This window comes from Lycorma delicatula, chromosome 6 (genome assembly GCF_047948215.1).
Source record: "Lycorma delicatula isolate Av1 chromosome 6, ASM4794821v1, whole genome shotgun sequence".
Lineage (NCBI taxonomy): Eukaryota > Metazoa > Arthropoda > Insecta > Hemiptera > Fulgoridae > Lycorma > Lycorma delicatula.
Window position 1 is genome coordinate 26614849 of NC_134460.1, and position 19461 is coordinate 26634309.

A 19461-nucleotide genomic window follows, 5' to 3' on the forward strand; every position below is an offset into this window, starting at 1 on the left:
TATTATAATATATATTCTATTTTTAAAAAAAGAGTATATATTTCTTAATATGATGCTTAATAAGATTTTTGTTATACATGTAGTGTTTTGACAATGCTTTTTAAAGATTTTTTTGCAAATACTTATATATAATTTTGGGCATTATGTAGTGGGTGATCTATCGCTGTAGTTAGTTAGTTCTTAGATGGTGCCACTGAGACGCTAAATTGAAATAAATAAAATTATAAATATAATGTAACCATACTTAACGCCGAGAAAATTCTATTTCACAATGGGCGTTCAGAGACTGTCCTGAGAATCTAAACTGCTTTCTGTTTGCCAATGATGAGAGATCCATCAATCAGCTGTTAATTATTATTAATAGAAAATATATTCTGTCTAGAACAACCAACCTATCAGATTTGTACCATATCTTATAGATGAGCATACCTTATAGTCACCAAAAGTAAGCTTCTCACCACTAAAATGAACAATATACAGAGCGAGTCAAAAGTATGGAAACTTCCATAACTGTTCCAGGTAGAATACTATAACTTTCAGGATAAGGTATTAGTTATCACTTTACCTTTTGATAAGAAATAGAATTTCTTATGTGGGGGGAGGGGCCACAAGTTGCAACTCAAATATTTTAAATGGTAACACGGTTTGTGTGATTTTATCATTTATTTTGTCTTTTAAGAAAAAAAAAATGGAGTAAATAAAAAGTTGGTATAATGTCTGTACCCAAGATGGCGATGGGTTAAATTTTGAGATTTTGAAAATTACTAAATTTAGTAAATTCAAATGATAAAATTAAATAAAAATAAATTAAACTGAATTAAATTATCTTCCCACTGTTGCAAAATGAAGCTTACTTTTCATTTAGAGCAGTGTTTCTCAACCTGTGGGGTGCAACCCCCTATAGGGGCATGATAACACTAAATGGGGGACATGAGCATATTGGAAAGAAAATATTTAAAAAATGTATTAATTTACTGAAAGGAAAGCAAAACAAAATACATTCTGACATAATAAATAATAAAATATACATTTACACTGATATAATACTTATAAATAGGATTGTACCACTACTGCACAATGTATTATCAATACTAAATTAAAAACAAGTTTATTAAAGACACTTTATTAAGTTTACGAAGGACACTCGGTAAAACAGACCAATTTTTTTTATAGTACTACAATGCCTAAGAGTTAAAAGGTAAAAAAACGTGCCTGTTACCCCAAGCCCTTCATTATTTATTTTGGGCCCAAAATTAGGAAAAACATCAATTAGTAAACGTAACTTCAGTGAACATTAAAGATTTGGTTATGTAACCAAATGAATTTTGAGTACAATAAGATGAAGTTCCATCTTTACTCTTTCCAAAAAGCCCTTTTTGACCCTCTGTACAATGTAAAGTAAGAATGCTACAGCTCATGAAAAAGTAACGAAAATGGCTGTTTTTACCCGTTGGCGAGTTAGAAAATAATTACTTAAAAATTTTTTTTTTACTTATAAAAAAGTATTTTTTGGCCACTACAAGGTGCGTAGTTATCATGTACAAAGTATAATCAAAATGCACTGATCATTTGATGAATTAAAATGGAATACCCCAATGATGTTTGCTTTTCATATGATTTTAATTTTAATTCAAACAATTCTTTGGTTTGTTAATGTACTTGCTATGAAGCATTTACAAATTTCATTTAAGTTTATTAGGTTTCAGTGCTGTCTGCTGCCAACATTTTTAAGCAAATGACATACAGGAGTCTTTCTTCTTCATTTATTTCAATACTACTAAACCCTAAATTTAAGTATTCTTGAGAATATTTTCTTGATTTTATTTTCGGAACCACACTCGTTTGTGCACTTATTGATGCGTCACTATCATCTAATACTCGCTTATGCCCACTTAAAAATTTATCCATGATTCTGTATAAATCGACTGCTGTAAAAATTAATTCTGTGAATTGCAATTAACACGCAAATTACAACATACACATTCACAATAGATTTGATAGCAATAGAAGGATCGACTCAACAGACTGGCTGGAATCGAAGTGCAGCATTTATACACATCTTGCAGATGTTCCAGAATGTTTCAGACATATTGGAACTTCTCACAAAGCTGTGACAATGTCTGATATGGTGGACGTAAGGCAGAGAGCAACAGAGTAGCATTGATTCTGGTTTTATCAATGTAGAAGGGCAGTGTTGCCAAATATCAATAAATTTACTTATTCTTGGTAATTTGTAGGGTTTGTAATTAAGGTCATAGTGTATAGCTTTAGCATCAGAATACTCAAAATAAATTATTATTATATACATTGTTATTGTATGTGAGGGGCGTACAATGAAAATTATGATTCAAAATTGGGTCACAAATACTGAAAGGTTGAGAAACACTGATTTAGAGTGCTTCATTAATACAGTGATAAATAAATTCTTATGAGAATTTATTGTGATCAATTGGCCAATTGATTCTGTTTACCTTTACCACATTTGTAAGCCATTTTTGTTATTTACATATTTTTACCATTTCTGTAACTGATTTTTACTGAAATAATCCTTTTTGTATTACCTACTAACCCCTTACTATCAACACGTCACACAGGAACAGGAAATGGTCATACTTTTAATGATGAGGGGGGCTTTGGTGATAAAGTTAGGTCAGGTAATGAAGTTTGTGAATTGTTCAATGTAACATTTAATCATAACCTTAGGTACTTACGTATTAACGCCACCACAGCTACAGCTTTATTTAAAAACAAAGTAGTCAATCGGATTTCGGTGGAAAATGGGACGATATAGTTTAACATAGATTCAAAACAGTCTCTTTATTAATTTTAATAAATGGTAAGTAATTATTGCAATTATTTATTATTTAAATAACAATAATTACTGAATTCATTAAATAAATACTCAAAAAAATAAGATGTCAATTAGTCAAGGTTAGCGAGCGTAGGTTAAGTTTGGTTAAATTATATTTATAAAATAAATAAATATAAATAACCATTTCTTAAAATTAATAAAGAGACTCAATAAAATAAATACTCAATTTTAAATAAAGCTGTAGCTGCGGTGGCGTTAATACCTAAGTACCTAACCTTATTTTAAAAGGTAGTGTCAAAAACCATCACAATGATTTGAAGAAACAAGGAGCATTAATAAGGGAAACCATGAAGGCTTAAAATCCGCAACAAATAATAAATCATTAAATTATGCAAGAATTTATTGAGAATCCTCATTCCTCGAGTTGACAGCAGCATGAGAACATAATGTTAGCAGTTAACAAGTCCAGCAATTCGAACATTAAAAAGTGAAAATTTCAAATCTTTCAAAATTCATCTAGTACAAGAACTTAATGAACATGAATATGATCAAAAACATTTCTAAAATAGTTTTTAGTCGTAATTAAAATGTTGGCAGCAGGATGGCAGAAAAGATCTCGGTCATTAAGTCTTTTAATGCATTAAAATTACCTATTTTATTATGCCAAGTGAATTTAATGTTATTTATGCTACAATTAATTTACTGCTACCTATTTTATTAAATTACACTCTCATAAATAAATTATTTTCAATGTAGTGTGTAAGTCTGTTAAGCCTACTACTATAAGCTAGCATTAATTTTTTAATAAGGATATACCCAGTACGTTTTATATATATATAAGGGGAGATGCTAATTTATAAAATTAGTACACACAAAAGAGAAAATTATATATATTATTTTGGGGTGACAAATAAGGCAAAATAAATAAACATAGTCAATAGCAAAAATATTCTACAAAGAAAATAATATACATACAATTTTTGTATTAATGTACTTATCCAATATTTTATGTCATCCATTGACAATAGGTTTAATATCTCGGGCGAAGAATAGTAGTAAACAGTATCTCTAAGAATAAACTAAAATTATCAAACACACTGTAAACATATATCAAATATAGATTATTTTTCCAAATATTTAAACCTGCAAGAAAATTCATCCTACACCTTGGCAAATATGACTTTCACCTGCAACGGTTTAATAACAATTCAAACAAGGAATAATTCATATACCAAACTACTACTTCCGAATTCACATGTATCGTATTAAGGTTATACTCTACGGCTATCACAGAGTAAATCTTAAATACATTAAGTTTTCCAATCTACAGTAAACTTTTATATATGTTGCAGAAATTTTTAAAATTATGCGACATCATCAAGATATTCAAACAATAAAAATCGACTTACTTTAAACTGAGTCCTCATTACATCGAACGAACAGTGCTTGCTTGCCATTTTTACAAAAATGAAAATAACCGGCTAATAAGTATGAAATTTATATTAAAAACTTTTATCAGGGCTTCAATTGTTATTATCCATTATCATATTTAAAGCAGTAAATAAAATTATCAACACAGCAAAAAAACAAAAGAGAATCTTGTTTACTAACCCCCCGGACTTATTTACTACAGTTTGCCAACTTCGCTAGGTCATTGAATTTTATGAAGTTAAAAAGTGAAATTTAAGATTAGCAGACCTACGTAATTTCTTTAAAAAAATTACTCATATGTCTTAATTCTATTGAATAGAAATTATACATTAAATTTTAGGGAACACCATTAATACAAAGTAAATATTTTGTCGGTTTCACACACTCTTGTTTAAATCAGCTGTTCACTATTCAGGGGTTTGACTAGTAAGTAGTTGTAATTAGTGTTATCTTAACACTAGATAGAAATATATTTAGATTGTTACCGTAATTTGCCGGTGCTTTTCACATTTTTAATGAGTTTGTAAGCTGGTTAATACTATGGTTATTTACGGAGTTTATATAGTTTCTAAGTCTGGTGGTTTAATATTCAATCACGATCATAATGTACCCAAGATCGAGAATGAACAAACATTTAATTATCCTTTAGATGTTAAGTTAATCTATGAAAATAAAAAAATTGTGGTTTCGTTTGGGCAGAGGGATGGTATAATGGGTAAGCTGATTCTTGATTTTCTATGAAAATGCTTGTTTGTGGTGGTTTTTAATGATGCATTAGATTAGTTATTAGTATAGTTTTGATCATAATTAAACTTATTTATTACTTTATTATCTACCTTCAAAGAAATAACTTCCAAACATAATCTGGTGCAAGTACAGAGTGACCATCAATCTCTTTCCATGATATAACCTCTCTCTCTTTTCCTGTTTAGCCTCCGGTAACTACCGTTTAGATAATTCTTCAGAGGATGATATTGTATGATTGTAAATGAAGTGTAATCTTGTACATTCTCAGTTCGACCATTCCTGAGATGTGTGGTTAATTGAAACCCAACCACCAAAGAACACCGGTATCCACGATGTAGTATTCAAATCCGTATAAAAATAACTGGCCTTACTAGGACCATGATATAACCTACATGTTTGTAACATCACGTGATTGTTAAGTTAATAAACTGCTTTCATTTGCTCAATAAAGTGCTAGGTTTGTTAGAGGTGTATGCCTTTTCATGTGTTGAGTGAGAATTTTATTTGTGCAGTGTTGATTTGAAATGGCAGACGCAAGTAAATATTCAATTGAAGAAAGACTAGTCACTAGTGTTGGAAAAGGATGCATGAGCGTATAAATGCAAATCAAAAGATAAGAGACAAATTCATTCAGCATTTTTATGAGGAAGATCCATCCTTTTCCACCAGCTCAAGTTCTGGAATTTGAAACAACAACCTGGATATCTTTCCAGTCATTTGAAATATAATAATAGTAATATTTATTCCACAAAATAAACAGATTACAAATGAAAATAAAATTATTTACAGTTATAAATTATTAATACATAAGCTTAGTTGACATATAACCAAACAATATAAAGTAGAAGTAAAATAATAAAAGTAAACAATTGTTACATAATCTTGTGGAACTAGGTACCCCCTATGGTAATAACTGTATTGGAGGCTACTATCCAATTATTTTCAGTAAGTAAAATAATAAACTAATCATTTATTGAATAATGGTCAAGTATGGATTTCCAAGTTATATTTCAAAATTAATTACACATTACAAGTCTTGCAGTATTAAAATATCAGCTAATAACAAGATTATATATACATACCTACATACAGATTAAACAACTCAGAACCATAAATAAAATGCAAGAATACCATGATAAAATTGAAAATGATGTTAATCCTAGATAAAATTGAAAGAAAAATAATGATAACAAAAATAAAGATAATAAAAATATGAAACTTTTAGTCATCGATTCCACCCAGAATCACAGGCCAATCAATTAAAAAATTCTCTATGTCTTCAATTGACAACAACCAATCATAAATTGATAATGAAAACCTTTTAGTCTTCTATGGATTTAAATTCCCATATTGTTGAGTATTTTTTTTTATGATCTCTTAAGTCAATGAGGAAAAGATCTTTAGAGCTAAATATTACCTATTAGTACTATTCACTACCTATTCAATACCACCTCTCAAGTATGAGACTGGAATGCTCGTAACTCTGCTGCTGCAACTGAAGATATATTAATAAGCTGCTTGAACCACTCGAAAATATTTTAATGGAGTTTATTCAAAAATGGAGCCAAGTTGGAAACTGCCATTTCTTATTTAAAGTAGGAACCCCAACTACCACCCTGCAAAAGGGCTTCAATAAACTCCATTGTACCCGATCACCTGCCCTTACAACCAAATGTTATTGTTTGATCATATATGATCTGATCAGTGGATGTGTGTGTGTGCATGCGCCTGTGTACATGTGCATGCATTTACATTTATTTCAAATACATTTTGTAGTATAAAATGGAAGTCAGGATGTGACTGATTCACAGGTGCTTTTTTATGTCATTTGAAAGATGCAACAGGCATTTCTGATTTTTATCATATAATTGACATTTGTATTTGTACATTGCTGCCAAGTTAAGTAGGTTAATGGTAGTTAATAGTATTAATCAAGTTTTTTTATCTTTTCAGTTGGTCATGTACTATTATCAATAAATAACATACCAGTGACTGGTAAACAGTTGGATGATGGAAGAGATGCCATGCAAGTTTTAGATAATCCTGAAAATTATCCATTAACATTACGTTTTGCTCGTCCAAGAATGACTACTAATGAAAAAATATTTCTTGCTAGTATGTTTTATCCACTATTTGCAATTGCAAGCCAACTTAGCCCTGAACCTAAAAGTTCTGGAATTGAAGTTTTAGAAGCCGATACATTTAAACTTCATTGTTTTCAAACGCTAACTGGTAGGTATAAGATAATTTTTTAATTTGTATTAAATTTTATTATTTCCTTGATTTATATTATTTCATTCTAGATTCTTTGCTTTACAGAACCACAATACCCGTTTGTCAAATGATATAAAAACTCAAATATCCTGATTTTCTGGTTTTTGTGTTTGTTGGTATCAGTTTACTTCTTGGACTATTAATGTCTTATTTGTTAAATGGCTCTATATATATATATATACAGATTTAATGTTAATTATTATCATTGATCAGCTTTTATAGCTATTCTTGGATGCTGTTGTTCCTAGATTTGCCTCCAAGTAAAGTTATACTTAGATTCCCTATTTTAGATTTGAATACCCATTATTGATTTTCTTGTACTGTTTTAAATTGTGTGAGATATCTTTTTTCAGTAATTTTCTGAATTGTTTTCTTTTGTTTTTATATGCTGTTACAAAATTTACAGTTTAGCTTTCAGCATTAAAAAAATTATTACTTGCACTATAATGTACTATTTTCTTGCCTCTTATAATTAGATAGTAATAACTTTTATATTTGTTTGTTTATTCAAATAAACAAAAAAAAATGTATATAGCTGTTGGGGTCCACGTAACATCACAGTACAAACCATAGTCATAAATACTTCTCAAAGACCTCTTACCAAACTCTAATTTTTTTACTTGTAGGGAAGTATAGTTAAGAGAAAAATTTATAAATTAATAAATTATACTTTGTAGAATTTGTTAAACTTTTATTTTTGTCATAAAATAAATCTCTGAAGGTTTGTAGATCGTATGAAGGCACTGTGTATTCGTTACTCTCAAGAATGATGTTTATTTTTTAGCTGTTGATTTGCCAACAGCAAATCAACCAAAATTGTGTCAGAAAAATTTAGTTACTTATATATTTAAAATAAGATTTCACCAAATTTGGTATTTATTTAATTTTGTGTTATGTATTTCTTATTTTTTTTAGTTTCATAAATTCTAAACTTTGAGAACTTAGTTTATTTGTCAATATTATCTAGTTCTCACTAGATAATGCTTTGCATATTCTATGCATGCACTTATTATCTGACTGTACCTGCAGCCAGAATGGTTATTTGTGTTTTTCATTCTGTAGGTGTTAGTTTGTCATAACAGCTTGAGCCACTAGGCTGAAACAAATATCAAAATTTCTTGAATTCAATGAATGTAAATATTTTTGGTGAAAATAATATTGTAGATACATGTACCGTATCTACAATAATAATTGGGAAAAATTATATACAAACAGTCATTTTTTTCTTCTTCAATTTTATGCTACTTTGTTAATTTCAATTTGTATAATTCTGTTAAGTATAGCTGCGGTACTTTAATTCATTGTTTTTAAATATCAACTGCTTATGGTACCAACAATATACCACTGGTTCTCTGAGTACAATTTATTTTGTTATGGTTAATGAAATTTTAATAAATTTATAACTCATGGTAAGTACACTCATGGAAAACTGTTAGCAGCCGTGAATTTAGCCTTCAGCTTCTGACCTTTGTTTAGAAAACATGAGGATATGTAAATTGAATTTGAATCTATCCTTAAGCAGGAAAGTTTAAAGACTGTTTCACTGAAGATTATTTACTTATGAAGATAACAAATTTGTCTTCATAACAAGATTCAGTATGTTTTGACCAAGATTGAACAAAACACTTTTTTCATCCACTATAATTTCCATTTAAAAATAAAACTAATTTTATATTACTTTTTTTTATTTTTTAGGTGTTAAATTTATGGTTGTAGCAGAACCATCACAAACTGGATTAGAATTGTTATTAAGGAAAATATACGAGCTGTATGCTGATTATGCCTTAAAAAATCCTTTCTATTCATTAGAGATGCCTGTAAGGTGTGAACTGTTTGATTCTAATTTGCAAGCATTATTAGAACAAGTTGAGAAAACAGGAATAAGTAATGTTTGAAGTTAAATGTTACAGATATGTTTTTGTGTATAAGTGCAAATATTGTATATTATATGTTTCCCATCTGTTATTATTCGTTTAAGTTTTAATTATCTATTTTTATACTTGTGATGTATTTGTGTTTTTTACAGTAAAACCTGAGTTAACAAAATTTCACAGGACCGAAAATATTTTCCACAGTGAACAGGATTCCAGTGAATACAGGGATGAATTAGTAAACTATACAATTAAAAAGAAAAAATATGGTAGTGTACTTACCAGAACTCCATTTCATTTTCAGCAGTGGGTTGTACAGTAGTTTGTTTACAAAATTTCCCTCTTATGATAGCACATACAAAACAGTATACTGGATAGTAGAACATTTTTTATATTTTAATTTAAAAAATCTTAAATTTAGGAACTGATAATTTTGAAGAATAATGAATTTTAGTACCTTAAACCAATACACTTTAATAAGTAAACATAATTTAAAATAACCCAAATGTACTTTATTACTGTTCATTATGTAATTTAGTTTTTTTATAAGAAAAAAAATTGGTTATTTTTGTACTGAACTTTTACTTTCAGCTACTCTGTTTTCTGTTAACATTCTGGCTTTACAAATTATGTTAAACAACTCTGAATCATTTGCTGCAAGTGAAAATTCCTGAAGGTCTGATAGGTTAGATAATGCTGCACTATATGATCTAGTTTTTGTATTGTTCGTTACTGTTGTAGCGTTATTGTTACAGTCCTCATCATTGGAATCGCTTTTGTCCTTGTCAGTTTTCTCTCGGTGGTGGTCAATGAATTCACCTATATTCTCTATGTTAGCCTCAGTCTAATAAGTTGTCCTTATTAACAAAATCTTCAGCAATTATATTTTCATAAGACACCCTGTTCAGTTCTTCCTGCTAGTCATCAAATGTCATAAGTTCAATTTCTGTAGCCATGTGCAATTGAAAGTTTACTTTTTGGTACCAGTGTTGAACCACCTCTGCTGATACGCATTTAAAACTTCCAACTGCCAAATTATAGCATTGAGCGCTGATATAGATTTAGTCAGTTGAGTAATTGATCGTTTCAGTAGTTGCTAACAAAGATTTCATCAAAAATCTACAGCATTGTAATTTAAGACATTTATTTACACCCCGATCCATAGGCTGGATAACGCTTGTTGTATTTGATGGGAACCAAGCTAATTTAACATGGCTTAATGCAATATCCGGAAAATATGTGGCATTATCTAAAAAGAGCAGATGTGTCTATTTTGCTGCTTCATTCTTGTGTTTAATCCTTTTAACCACTCCTCCACAATATGCGATGTCATCCATCATTTTCTGTTGAATCTCCATATTACAGGAAGTTTGTCTTTATTAAGGTTTTTAAAATGCCTCAGCTTATCAGCCTTTCCAATAACAAGCGGTTTTTCCAATTCTCCTATCATAAAACCACAAACAAATACTGTCAACCTTTCTTTGGAATGCTTCCCTCTCTGTACAACGATCTTCTTTTAAGCAAAGAGTCTTTCTTGGTGGTGCATGATAAAAAAGTCCAGTTTCATCCCTGTTTGCAATAATTCTAGGTTCGTAATTTTCATTCAAAGTAGCAAGTTTTGTTTTCCAGTCAGTTACTGTCTCCAGCCTCGCCACATACTTCTTTAAACACAATTTGATACTGCTTTTTGAAACTTTCCAGCGAACCATTTGAAGCGCTGAAATTGGTGCTACCTAATTTCTCTGCAATTTCCTTTGCTTGGTGCTGTACAGTTACTACTGAAATCTGTAACTTTCTTGCTCTCACACTTGCAAACCACTTTCAAACAATTTTGTTAATTTCTTCGTTGGCAGTTTTACATATATGCATTTTATTTGAAAACTCCCTTTTAACCATTCAATTTCTAACTCGTTTTTATTTTTTTAAATTTCATAGATTTGAGTCTTTCCTATGCCAGATTTTTCGATTAAGTTGTTAACAGACAGTTGTCCTTTTTTTGGATTCAATTAGTTTGATTTTTGTAATAAGTCCATCACAACTCTTTTTTCTATGCTATACTTGTTACATTAATACACAGTATCTGGAAGAACACTAAAATAACAATCGCCCTGTATAGTTCTTTACTTTAGCTACTGAACTGTAATATGGATCCATAATAATAAAAAATTTTAATTAAAATGACAAATTCAGCAAATAAACAGAAAACAAAAATGCATACGCACACACATGCACAATAAAAAAGACTTTGTTGTAATGAACAAAAATGACACATGTATAAGTTACATATAGTGGCATTACATAATTAATTTAAATAAAAATTGTGACTCGAGATAAGGAATGATGAGAGTGTTTATTTACACCCCGATCCACTCTGACATGACTAATTTTTATTTTTGTTTATGCAGGATAATTTGTAACATAGCATAGTACAGTATACTGTATACAGTATGTATAGTACTGTATAGTATACATATTCTATTTTATATTGTGGGAAAATTTATTACTGCACTTTATGTGTAGCATTAAATGAGTATATGTATTTTTTTGCATAAATTACAGTACTCTACACAAATCTAAAAAAACATTTCCATTAAGTCATGAGATTTTATCCATTTCCATATTAACCAGGTTTCAGTTATTTCAGGAAAAATTAGCTTCATATCTTTGGTTAACTTCATGGGACCGGGGAAAGTTTTCGTTGTAGACAGCATTCCATTAAATCCAGGTTCCGTTAACTCGGGTTTTATTATATATACATTACCATTGTAAGATTTTTTTTTTGTTAAGGAAATAAATAAATCCTTATTATGAAACTGTGTTTTTTATAATATTTTCTGATTATTTAAACAAATTAGAATGGAACTCAAGAGCAAGAGATTGGTGTACTGATTTGCATTAGTACTTAGTACTTTTATTTCATAAGAGAACATGCTTTAACTTTAAAGTGAAACATTAAGATTGCATTTACTCTAGTATCCCTAGTATACTAGTATGCTGGTATGCTTGTTCTTCAGCATAGTTAAGCAATTTGTGTTGCAGTTTTGTGTGAAATATGTTGGGGTTACATATAACGAACTTATAAAATAGCTTGAGAAATACTGACTAATTTGCATTTCTCATTTGATTGATTTTGTGTTGTATTATCTTATGCGTTTGATTTTCGCGAATGGGTGGTAAGTCTTTACACTGTAATAAATCCAGCTTAATCAGACTCTACTGCTGCCAATTCTCATTGCTGCTGGAAAAGGTGGGGAGGATAAGCTGTGGTGGGGATAATCCAGTGTGTTCATTTTTTGTGGGGGTGACCTTAATCAAAGTCAAGTGTGGAACGATGGCTGAGACGTGTGTTGCTGTAAAGGCATTGATTCAATGATCACTGATGAAATCAACATGCAAACATGCAGAGTTAGGCATTCCAAGATCAACAATGTGAGTCCATATGTGGAAGGAACTTGAAAGTTAAATGTTTACAGCCAGCTACTTTTAATAAATTGAGTGGCAATGACATAATTGGTGTGTTTTTGCATATCAGTTATTGCTTGAACACTTTCCGAGAACAAATGATTAAAAGAATGCAATGTTCTCAGACAAGTGTGTGATTTATTAAAGCTCTCGTAATAGAAATATTTTTTTTCTGGGTGAAAGTTATGATTTGGGGTGGGATGACAGCTGAACATCTTGTTCCTTATTTTTTCGATGTACAGTTAGTCAAGACAGTTATCTGAGAATGACCAATGAGTGGTTGCTTCCAGAATTAACAAAAGGGATTGCTGACATCATTACATTTCAGCAAGACAGTGCGTCAGCGCATTTTGCTCTGAAAATCTGCAGATGCCTCAATGAAATTTTTCCAAATCACTGGATTGGATGTGGGTTAGAAGAATTACTGGGTAGCTCCATTGTCCTGGACAGCAAGAAGCTGTGATCTTACCATACCTAACAATGTACTTTGGGGCTCTGTAAAAGAAGATATCCAAAAATGCAGTTACATCAACAATGAGCAGCTCCAAGATGCTTTTCAGTCTGCATTTGAAATGGTCACCCCTGATAAGCTGTTGTAGATTAACAACCAGACATGGAAATACATACAAGTGTGTATGTATTATCAATTTATGTAACATCAAAATGTAACCCCATTTTGATGTTTTCACCATACGCACAAAGACATCTTAATGAATTTTAGCAACAGTTATTCCCATTTTATGCTATGAATATACCTCTTGCTTAGTGGTGTAATCTGTGATTGACATAGCCATTTGAAACAATTCGCAAGCATTATTTTGCTATAACTTGTAAACTCCATCCATTTTACAGACATTGTAAGTGCCAACTGAGAAAAATCAATTTCCCTTTCAGTTTTATTACTGTTGTACCTTTCTGAATAATCTCAAACAGTTTATAGATTATATATATATATATATATATTAGTATTTATTACATTTATTATTATTATTATTATTGTACGAGTATATTAATATAATAATATATTATATTATTAATAGATGGATGTATTGTCTAGGATCAGACTAAGTTTTTTCCAAAATAACAAATTTAACAAAAGTTGGATTGAATCTCCACAAGGTACGCTTCAATATATCTGGCACAAACAGGAAAAATTTATCCGGTGAACTGAATCTAAATAAACTTCACAGCTTCATTTATCATCAAATCACACCTCTTATCACCTAACTAAATCAAATCTAGAGTTGTAACTTGGGACCTAGTCCCAGCACAGTTGACCGCATGAAAGGTCTTTAAGGAATACTCTACCAGCTGAACCAAGCAACACTGGAGTTCAGAGAAAGCAGCATTTGGATGTGGTTAGAAGATAACTTAGAAGATAACATGTAATTGGAAGCACTGGAATGGCCCAACACTACACAAACGACCAAGAAAACTACAAAGTCAGAAATCAAACCAAAGCAAATCACCTACATTTCCACACACAATTTTAATTCGCTCATGCAGGCTGAATGAACTCAGAATCTTTCTGTTACTCACCATTTTTAAAAATGTTTATATTTTAATTTAAGGATTTTTTTCATTTTTCATCATATAGTTGGTATTTTAAGCTCCTATATTGTATTTTTTTAGCTCATCTTTTATTGTTTAACTTTGTTAACATTATTTGTAAGCTATAAATAAAGCTATTAATTCTTTGTCTAGTACTAGACAAAGAATTAAATCATATAGTCGCATATTAATTATGACTTCACATCTAATACTAAGAGTGAGCCTTCATGGACAAGATTATCCATGTCTATGCAGATCAAAACATGTAGCTGAAAACAGCTATGTTGTTTGTATTAAGCACTCGATTTAGAATTGAATTGATTTCGTTCAGTCTTACTGCTGTCTTATGTTTGTTAACAGTGCAGTCTCATAATGTCTCAAAATTTTGTAAATGCTGTGGATGCCTTTTGTTATGTATGTAGTGAGTTTACCGTAAAATCAAATAGAAAAAACATTACACCTTTAATTAAAAAAAGCATATCATTTGTACTTTCAGTGTAAAACCAGGATAAGATGTTGGTGGTGACCAGGATAAGATGTGGGATCCTCATATAGTATACAGTAATTGTTTTGTATATCTCAGAGTATGGCTGAAAGGTACACTGAAGGCTTTACCATTTGGTGTACCTATGGTTTGGCGTGAACCAAAGGATCATGTAACCGTTTGTTACTTTTGTTTAACAAGTGTGTTTGGATCTTCTAAAAAATTTAAACGTACTGTAAAATATGCATCATTGCAATCTGCAATCAAGCCTTTGCATCACAGTGAAATTATTCCAGTTCCTGAGCCACCTGTGAATGCATGTTTTGAAAGCAGCGATGAAGAATCAGACAGTATTGAAGAAGACAACAATGCTTTTTGATTTAGAATTGTTCCAATAAGCCACATCTTATATCCCAAGGTGAATTAAATGACTTTATTAGGGATTTAAATTTATCAAAAAATCAAGCTGAACTTTCAAGACTGCAATCATGGAATTTACAAAAAAAAAAAAATTTTGGGTTTTTGAAACTGAGAAAAAGAACTTTCTCAGTACTTTATTGATGAAAATAATTTGGTTTATTGCACAAATATTGATGAGCTTATGTTGCACTTACGACAAGTTCATGAACCTGAGGACTGGCATTTTTTCATAGATTCGCCCAAGTATAGTTTACAATTGGTTCTATTAGACAACAGTAACAAATATCCTTCGATATCGATCACTTGTATTATTAATTTGAAAGAGACATACGATGTGATTAAGGACGTTCTTGAAAAAATAGATTAAAAACAAAACATAGCTGGAACATATGTGGTGATTTGAAAGTTGTAGCTATTTTGTTAGGCATGCAGTTAGGCTATACTAAGTACATGTGTTTTCTTTGCGATTGGAACAACTGAGCTAGGGATAAACATTATGTTACCAAAGAGTGGAAGAAATGAGACAACATAAATCCAATTGGGAAATATTTTCATGAGCTCTTAGTTGAACCCAAAAAAATATTTTTACCCCCACTCAATATCAAGCTAGGACTAATGAAATATTTTTTAAAAGCAATGTAAAAGAATAGGTCCTGGATTTTTGTACAACAGAAATTTCCTAATGTATGTGAAGGAAAAATTAAATAAGGAATATTTGTTGGTCCTCAAATCAGAGAGTTGGTCAAAGATGATGTAAGACGATGAACGTTTTGACCAAGACATTTTGGTGATGAAAAGCTTTTTTAAAGGGAAATGGAATACTAACATGCTAGGTGATTACTGTTGGACATTAATTCAGGATGTGCCTGAGGCTATTTATAAATGAAAATCATCAGCGAAATCATTCTAACACAGGTATGACCATGCAAAATTATCATTTTACAGATTTTAACTGTATTTTCCCTTCATTTTTTTGAAGCATACTTTTTTAAAAACTTTCAATGATATACAAATTGTATTTACAGATTTGTAATGCATGCAAAAAAAGCAATTCAAGAAATGGTATCACACTTAGAGAAATTAAAAAATGTTTTTTTTGTTTATCAGTGTTATTAATTATTATTCGGATGATATATTAATTACTTTTAACATTTCTGTGTTGCTAAAATTAAAATATTCAAAGACATCTAAGTCGCAGAAAAAAATGTCTTGTCAATGATTATGGCGATCCTGACCAATGAAGTGGTTTTCCACTATCTTCTTTATTGAACTGAATATACTTCTACATTCGTATGTAGAAACTTTTCAGCAGCTCCTTGTGGGGGTGCTGAAAAGTTACTGGCTTTGATGTATTGTGGTTAAAATAGAGAAACAACTTTTGCTAACTTGAAAATTTGAAATCTTAGTATGTAACTGTCAGACATCAGGTGTCCAAATTTCGTACAAGTTTTTCTGTTGTAGGTGAAAACCGGGATTGCAGAGTCTCAAGCAAGTTTCTCGTCAGTTTAGTTACAAGTCGTCATGATGTTTTTATTTCTCCAGGGAAAGTCAGCAAAGGACATTCACACTGGGAGAGAAGTGTGTTTCCAAACAGCACTATGAAAACTTGAGTTTCTCATTTTAAAAAACTAGCCATTTCACTGTTGAAGATGAGCTTCGCAGTGGGTGCCCTTGAATCACAACTGACACTGTAACATACAATGCTGTCCATTAGCTCATTTTTGAGGACTGGCGAATATCTCTCAAAAAGATAGCCGAGATATAGACATCTCCAGGGAGCATGTTTTTTTCATTATTACCACAATCCTAGACATGTGCAAGCTTTCAGCGAAGTGGGTGCCCAAATGTTTGAACTGTGATCAGCAGAAGGAACGAGTTGAAACATCCAAAGATATTTTGTGCAATTTTGAAGCTCCAGAAGCCCTTTTTGGCTAGAATAGTGACTGAGGATGAAACTTGGCTTGACATTTATGATTCTGAAACCATGGAACAGTCAAAACAATGGCACCACAGCGGTTCCCTGTAGCTGAAGAAGTTCCGCACCCAGAAATCGGCCAGAAATGTGATGGCATCCATTTTCTGGGATAAAGACGACATTCTGTTGGTCGACTATTTACCTCGGGGATCTAGTATTACCGAACAATATTATGCTAACCTGCTGGATTAGTTGAAGGAAGCAATTAAGAAAAAACGTCAAGGGAAGTTGGCCAAAGGGATTCTTCTGTTGCATGACATTGCACCTGCACACACATCCAACATTGTGGCTGATAAATTGAGGATCCTGGGCTAACAACTGGTCCAACTGATAAATGGGTTTTTGTTGTTCAAAAATCAAATATATAGAGCAAAAAATTGCAAAGGAAATACCAAATCTCTGTCCCTTTCAAATCAGTCCACTTAATATTGTTCAGAAAATACTTTAATGGATGCTTGACCATTTTAAAAAATTTGATTTTCTAATAAAATTTCTTTTTAGTGTTGAAAGAATAAAATTATTATTTCTTAAAAAATGTAATTATGTTTGGATTTTATGTGGCAGACATGATTATTTTATAGATTTATGTTTGTTTTTTTTTTTAAGGAAAATAACAAAAAAAATGTTAAGATTAAGATAAATATTAGAATTTAAGATAAATATTCCACACAACTTTTTTGTAACTTTATTTTCCAAACTGCCTTTCTATCTTGATACATTAAATAAAAGATGAAATATTTACATTTCTGTAAATTCTTAATTTTGCAGAGTCACTGCTCTATAAAATTAACATGATTGACATACAAAACCAAAAATAATAATGTTTTAAAAATAATCAGTTTGAATTTACAATATGTTAAGGTGTATAAAGCTGCCTACTATAAGATGTATACTACTACCTTAACAAGTAACAGTAACAGGCCCTATATTGATTTATTGACCCTTTCCTTATTGAGAATTCTTACTCTTGCTGAAAATTATGAGAAGCATCTAAAAATATACAATTGAATTGTAAAGTATTCTTCCAATATAACATATATAGGCTATTACAACATATATAACAAATCAAATATAACATAACGTATAACATATGTGTTGTATATATGTTATATCAGAAAAATGCTTTACAATTCAGTTTTATATAAACAATGTACAAATTAGTCTAATCACCGATGTTATTTAATAAAAAATAACTATTTAGAAAAAAATGTTATACCTGTACAATTTGTGTATATCTACTAATTAATATGTCCTCCTTTATTCTTAATCACTTCAAGTGCACGATTTGACATCAATTAAACAAGTGCATTATATATTTTTTTATTTCTTCATTGAGAAACCACATCAATATTATTGCTTTAATTAGTTAATTTTTGTGGTACAATTCACTTTTAAATTATTTTTTGACTTGCCAAAAGATTTTCAATTATGTTTAAGTCGTGGGAGTGGGGATGGCCTGGCCATGGGAGCATTTAAATGTTTCATTCTTTGAAAAATTTGTGGCAGTATGGCATGGTGCCAAATCTTATTGAAACACTCCATTGCTTTGGAATTTGTTTTGAAGTTGTGTCACACCATTTTCTTCAGAGTCTAGATATAAATGTATACATCACTTTTCAACATACAATCTACTGAAAGCAATGAACAAGGGAAGTAATAAACATGATAATTGTTAGGTAACCAAAGAACAATAACCTCTCAATATACAGACAACATAAAGAATGTGGGTGTGGTCAAGCTGTGTAGCTACAACATAGAAATAAACATAAACTTCCTTGTATTTAGATTAATTTGCATGCTACTGTGTGTGTGTGTGTGTGTGTATATATATATATATAACATACACATACAGTATATGTGTATGTATATATATATATATATATATATATATATATATATATATATACACACACATAAATAACTCACCTGATTAGTCAAGTGGTTAAACTTGTCAATGGAAAATTAGCTGATTTTTAAATCAGCTTCAAGTTTTGAATCCTGATCAAAACTGGTATCCAAAGTCTAGCATTCAATAGATTTGAATGCTAGACTTTGGATACCAGTGTTCTTTGGTGGTTGGGTTTCAATTAACTACACATCTCAGGAGTGGTGGACCTGAGTCTGTTCCAGACTATGTGATTACCAGTACATTTGCACTTACACTGTGGCTACATCAGACCTGGCAAACTGATAACAGTAATTGAATTTGCCTATAAACACACACCTAGACCTGCCAGCAGCTGGAAAATTGATTGAAGAAATATATATAAAAAACCATAATTATATAACATACACAACCCTACAACAGAGATATATATATATATATATGTTGATATGATTTATACAAATAACAAATAGGGCTTTAAATCGAAACTGTTGTTTAAAAAATAAACCTTGAGGATCTGAATAGACCATTTTATAAATAAAGGTATAG

General features: G+C 30.6%; 2 protein-coding genes across 6 annotated transcripts in view; one reads left to right on the forward strand and one right to left on the reverse strand.

Moving 5' to 3' along the window:
- Hpr1 (THO complex 1-like protein Hpr1) overlaps positions 1-19461 on the reverse strand; it is a 132535-nt gene that overhangs the window by 49849 nt on the left and 63225 nt on the right. Inside the window, exon 1 of one of the 3 annotated variants that reach the window (XM_075369459.1) lies at positions 4222-4582. The exons of the other annotated variants lie outside the window; for them this stretch is intronic. Within the exon in view, the coding sequence (XP_075225574.1) occupies positions 4222-4269 (48 nt within the window). The 5' untranslated portion in view covers positions 4270-4582. Of the gene's footprint in view, positions 1-4221; positions 4583-19461 lie in introns of those variants that run through there. 3 annotated transcript variants of the gene reach the window in all.
- On the forward strand, positions 4557-17583 carry Trs23 (trafficking protein particle complex subunit 4-like protein Trs23). 3 transcript variants are annotated; one of them, XM_075369464.1, is made up of 4 exons: positions 4557-4669; positions 6944-7222; positions 8960-9148; positions 16514-17583. In XM_075369464.1, exons 2-4 carry the CDS (start codon positions 7015-7017, stop codon positions 16660-16662), a joined length of 546 nt encoding a protein of 181 aa, XP_075225579.1. In that variant the 5' UTR covers positions 4557-4669; positions 6944-7014; the 3' UTR covers positions 16663-17583. The 3 variants fall into 3 exon arrangements, with proteins under 3 accessions (XP_075225579.1, XP_075225577.1, XP_075225578.1); XM_075369462.1 differs by having other exon boundaries at positions 4629-4958; positions 16514-17576; XM_075369463.1 differs by lacking the exon at positions 16514-17583 and having other exon boundaries at positions 4631-4958; positions 8960-11947.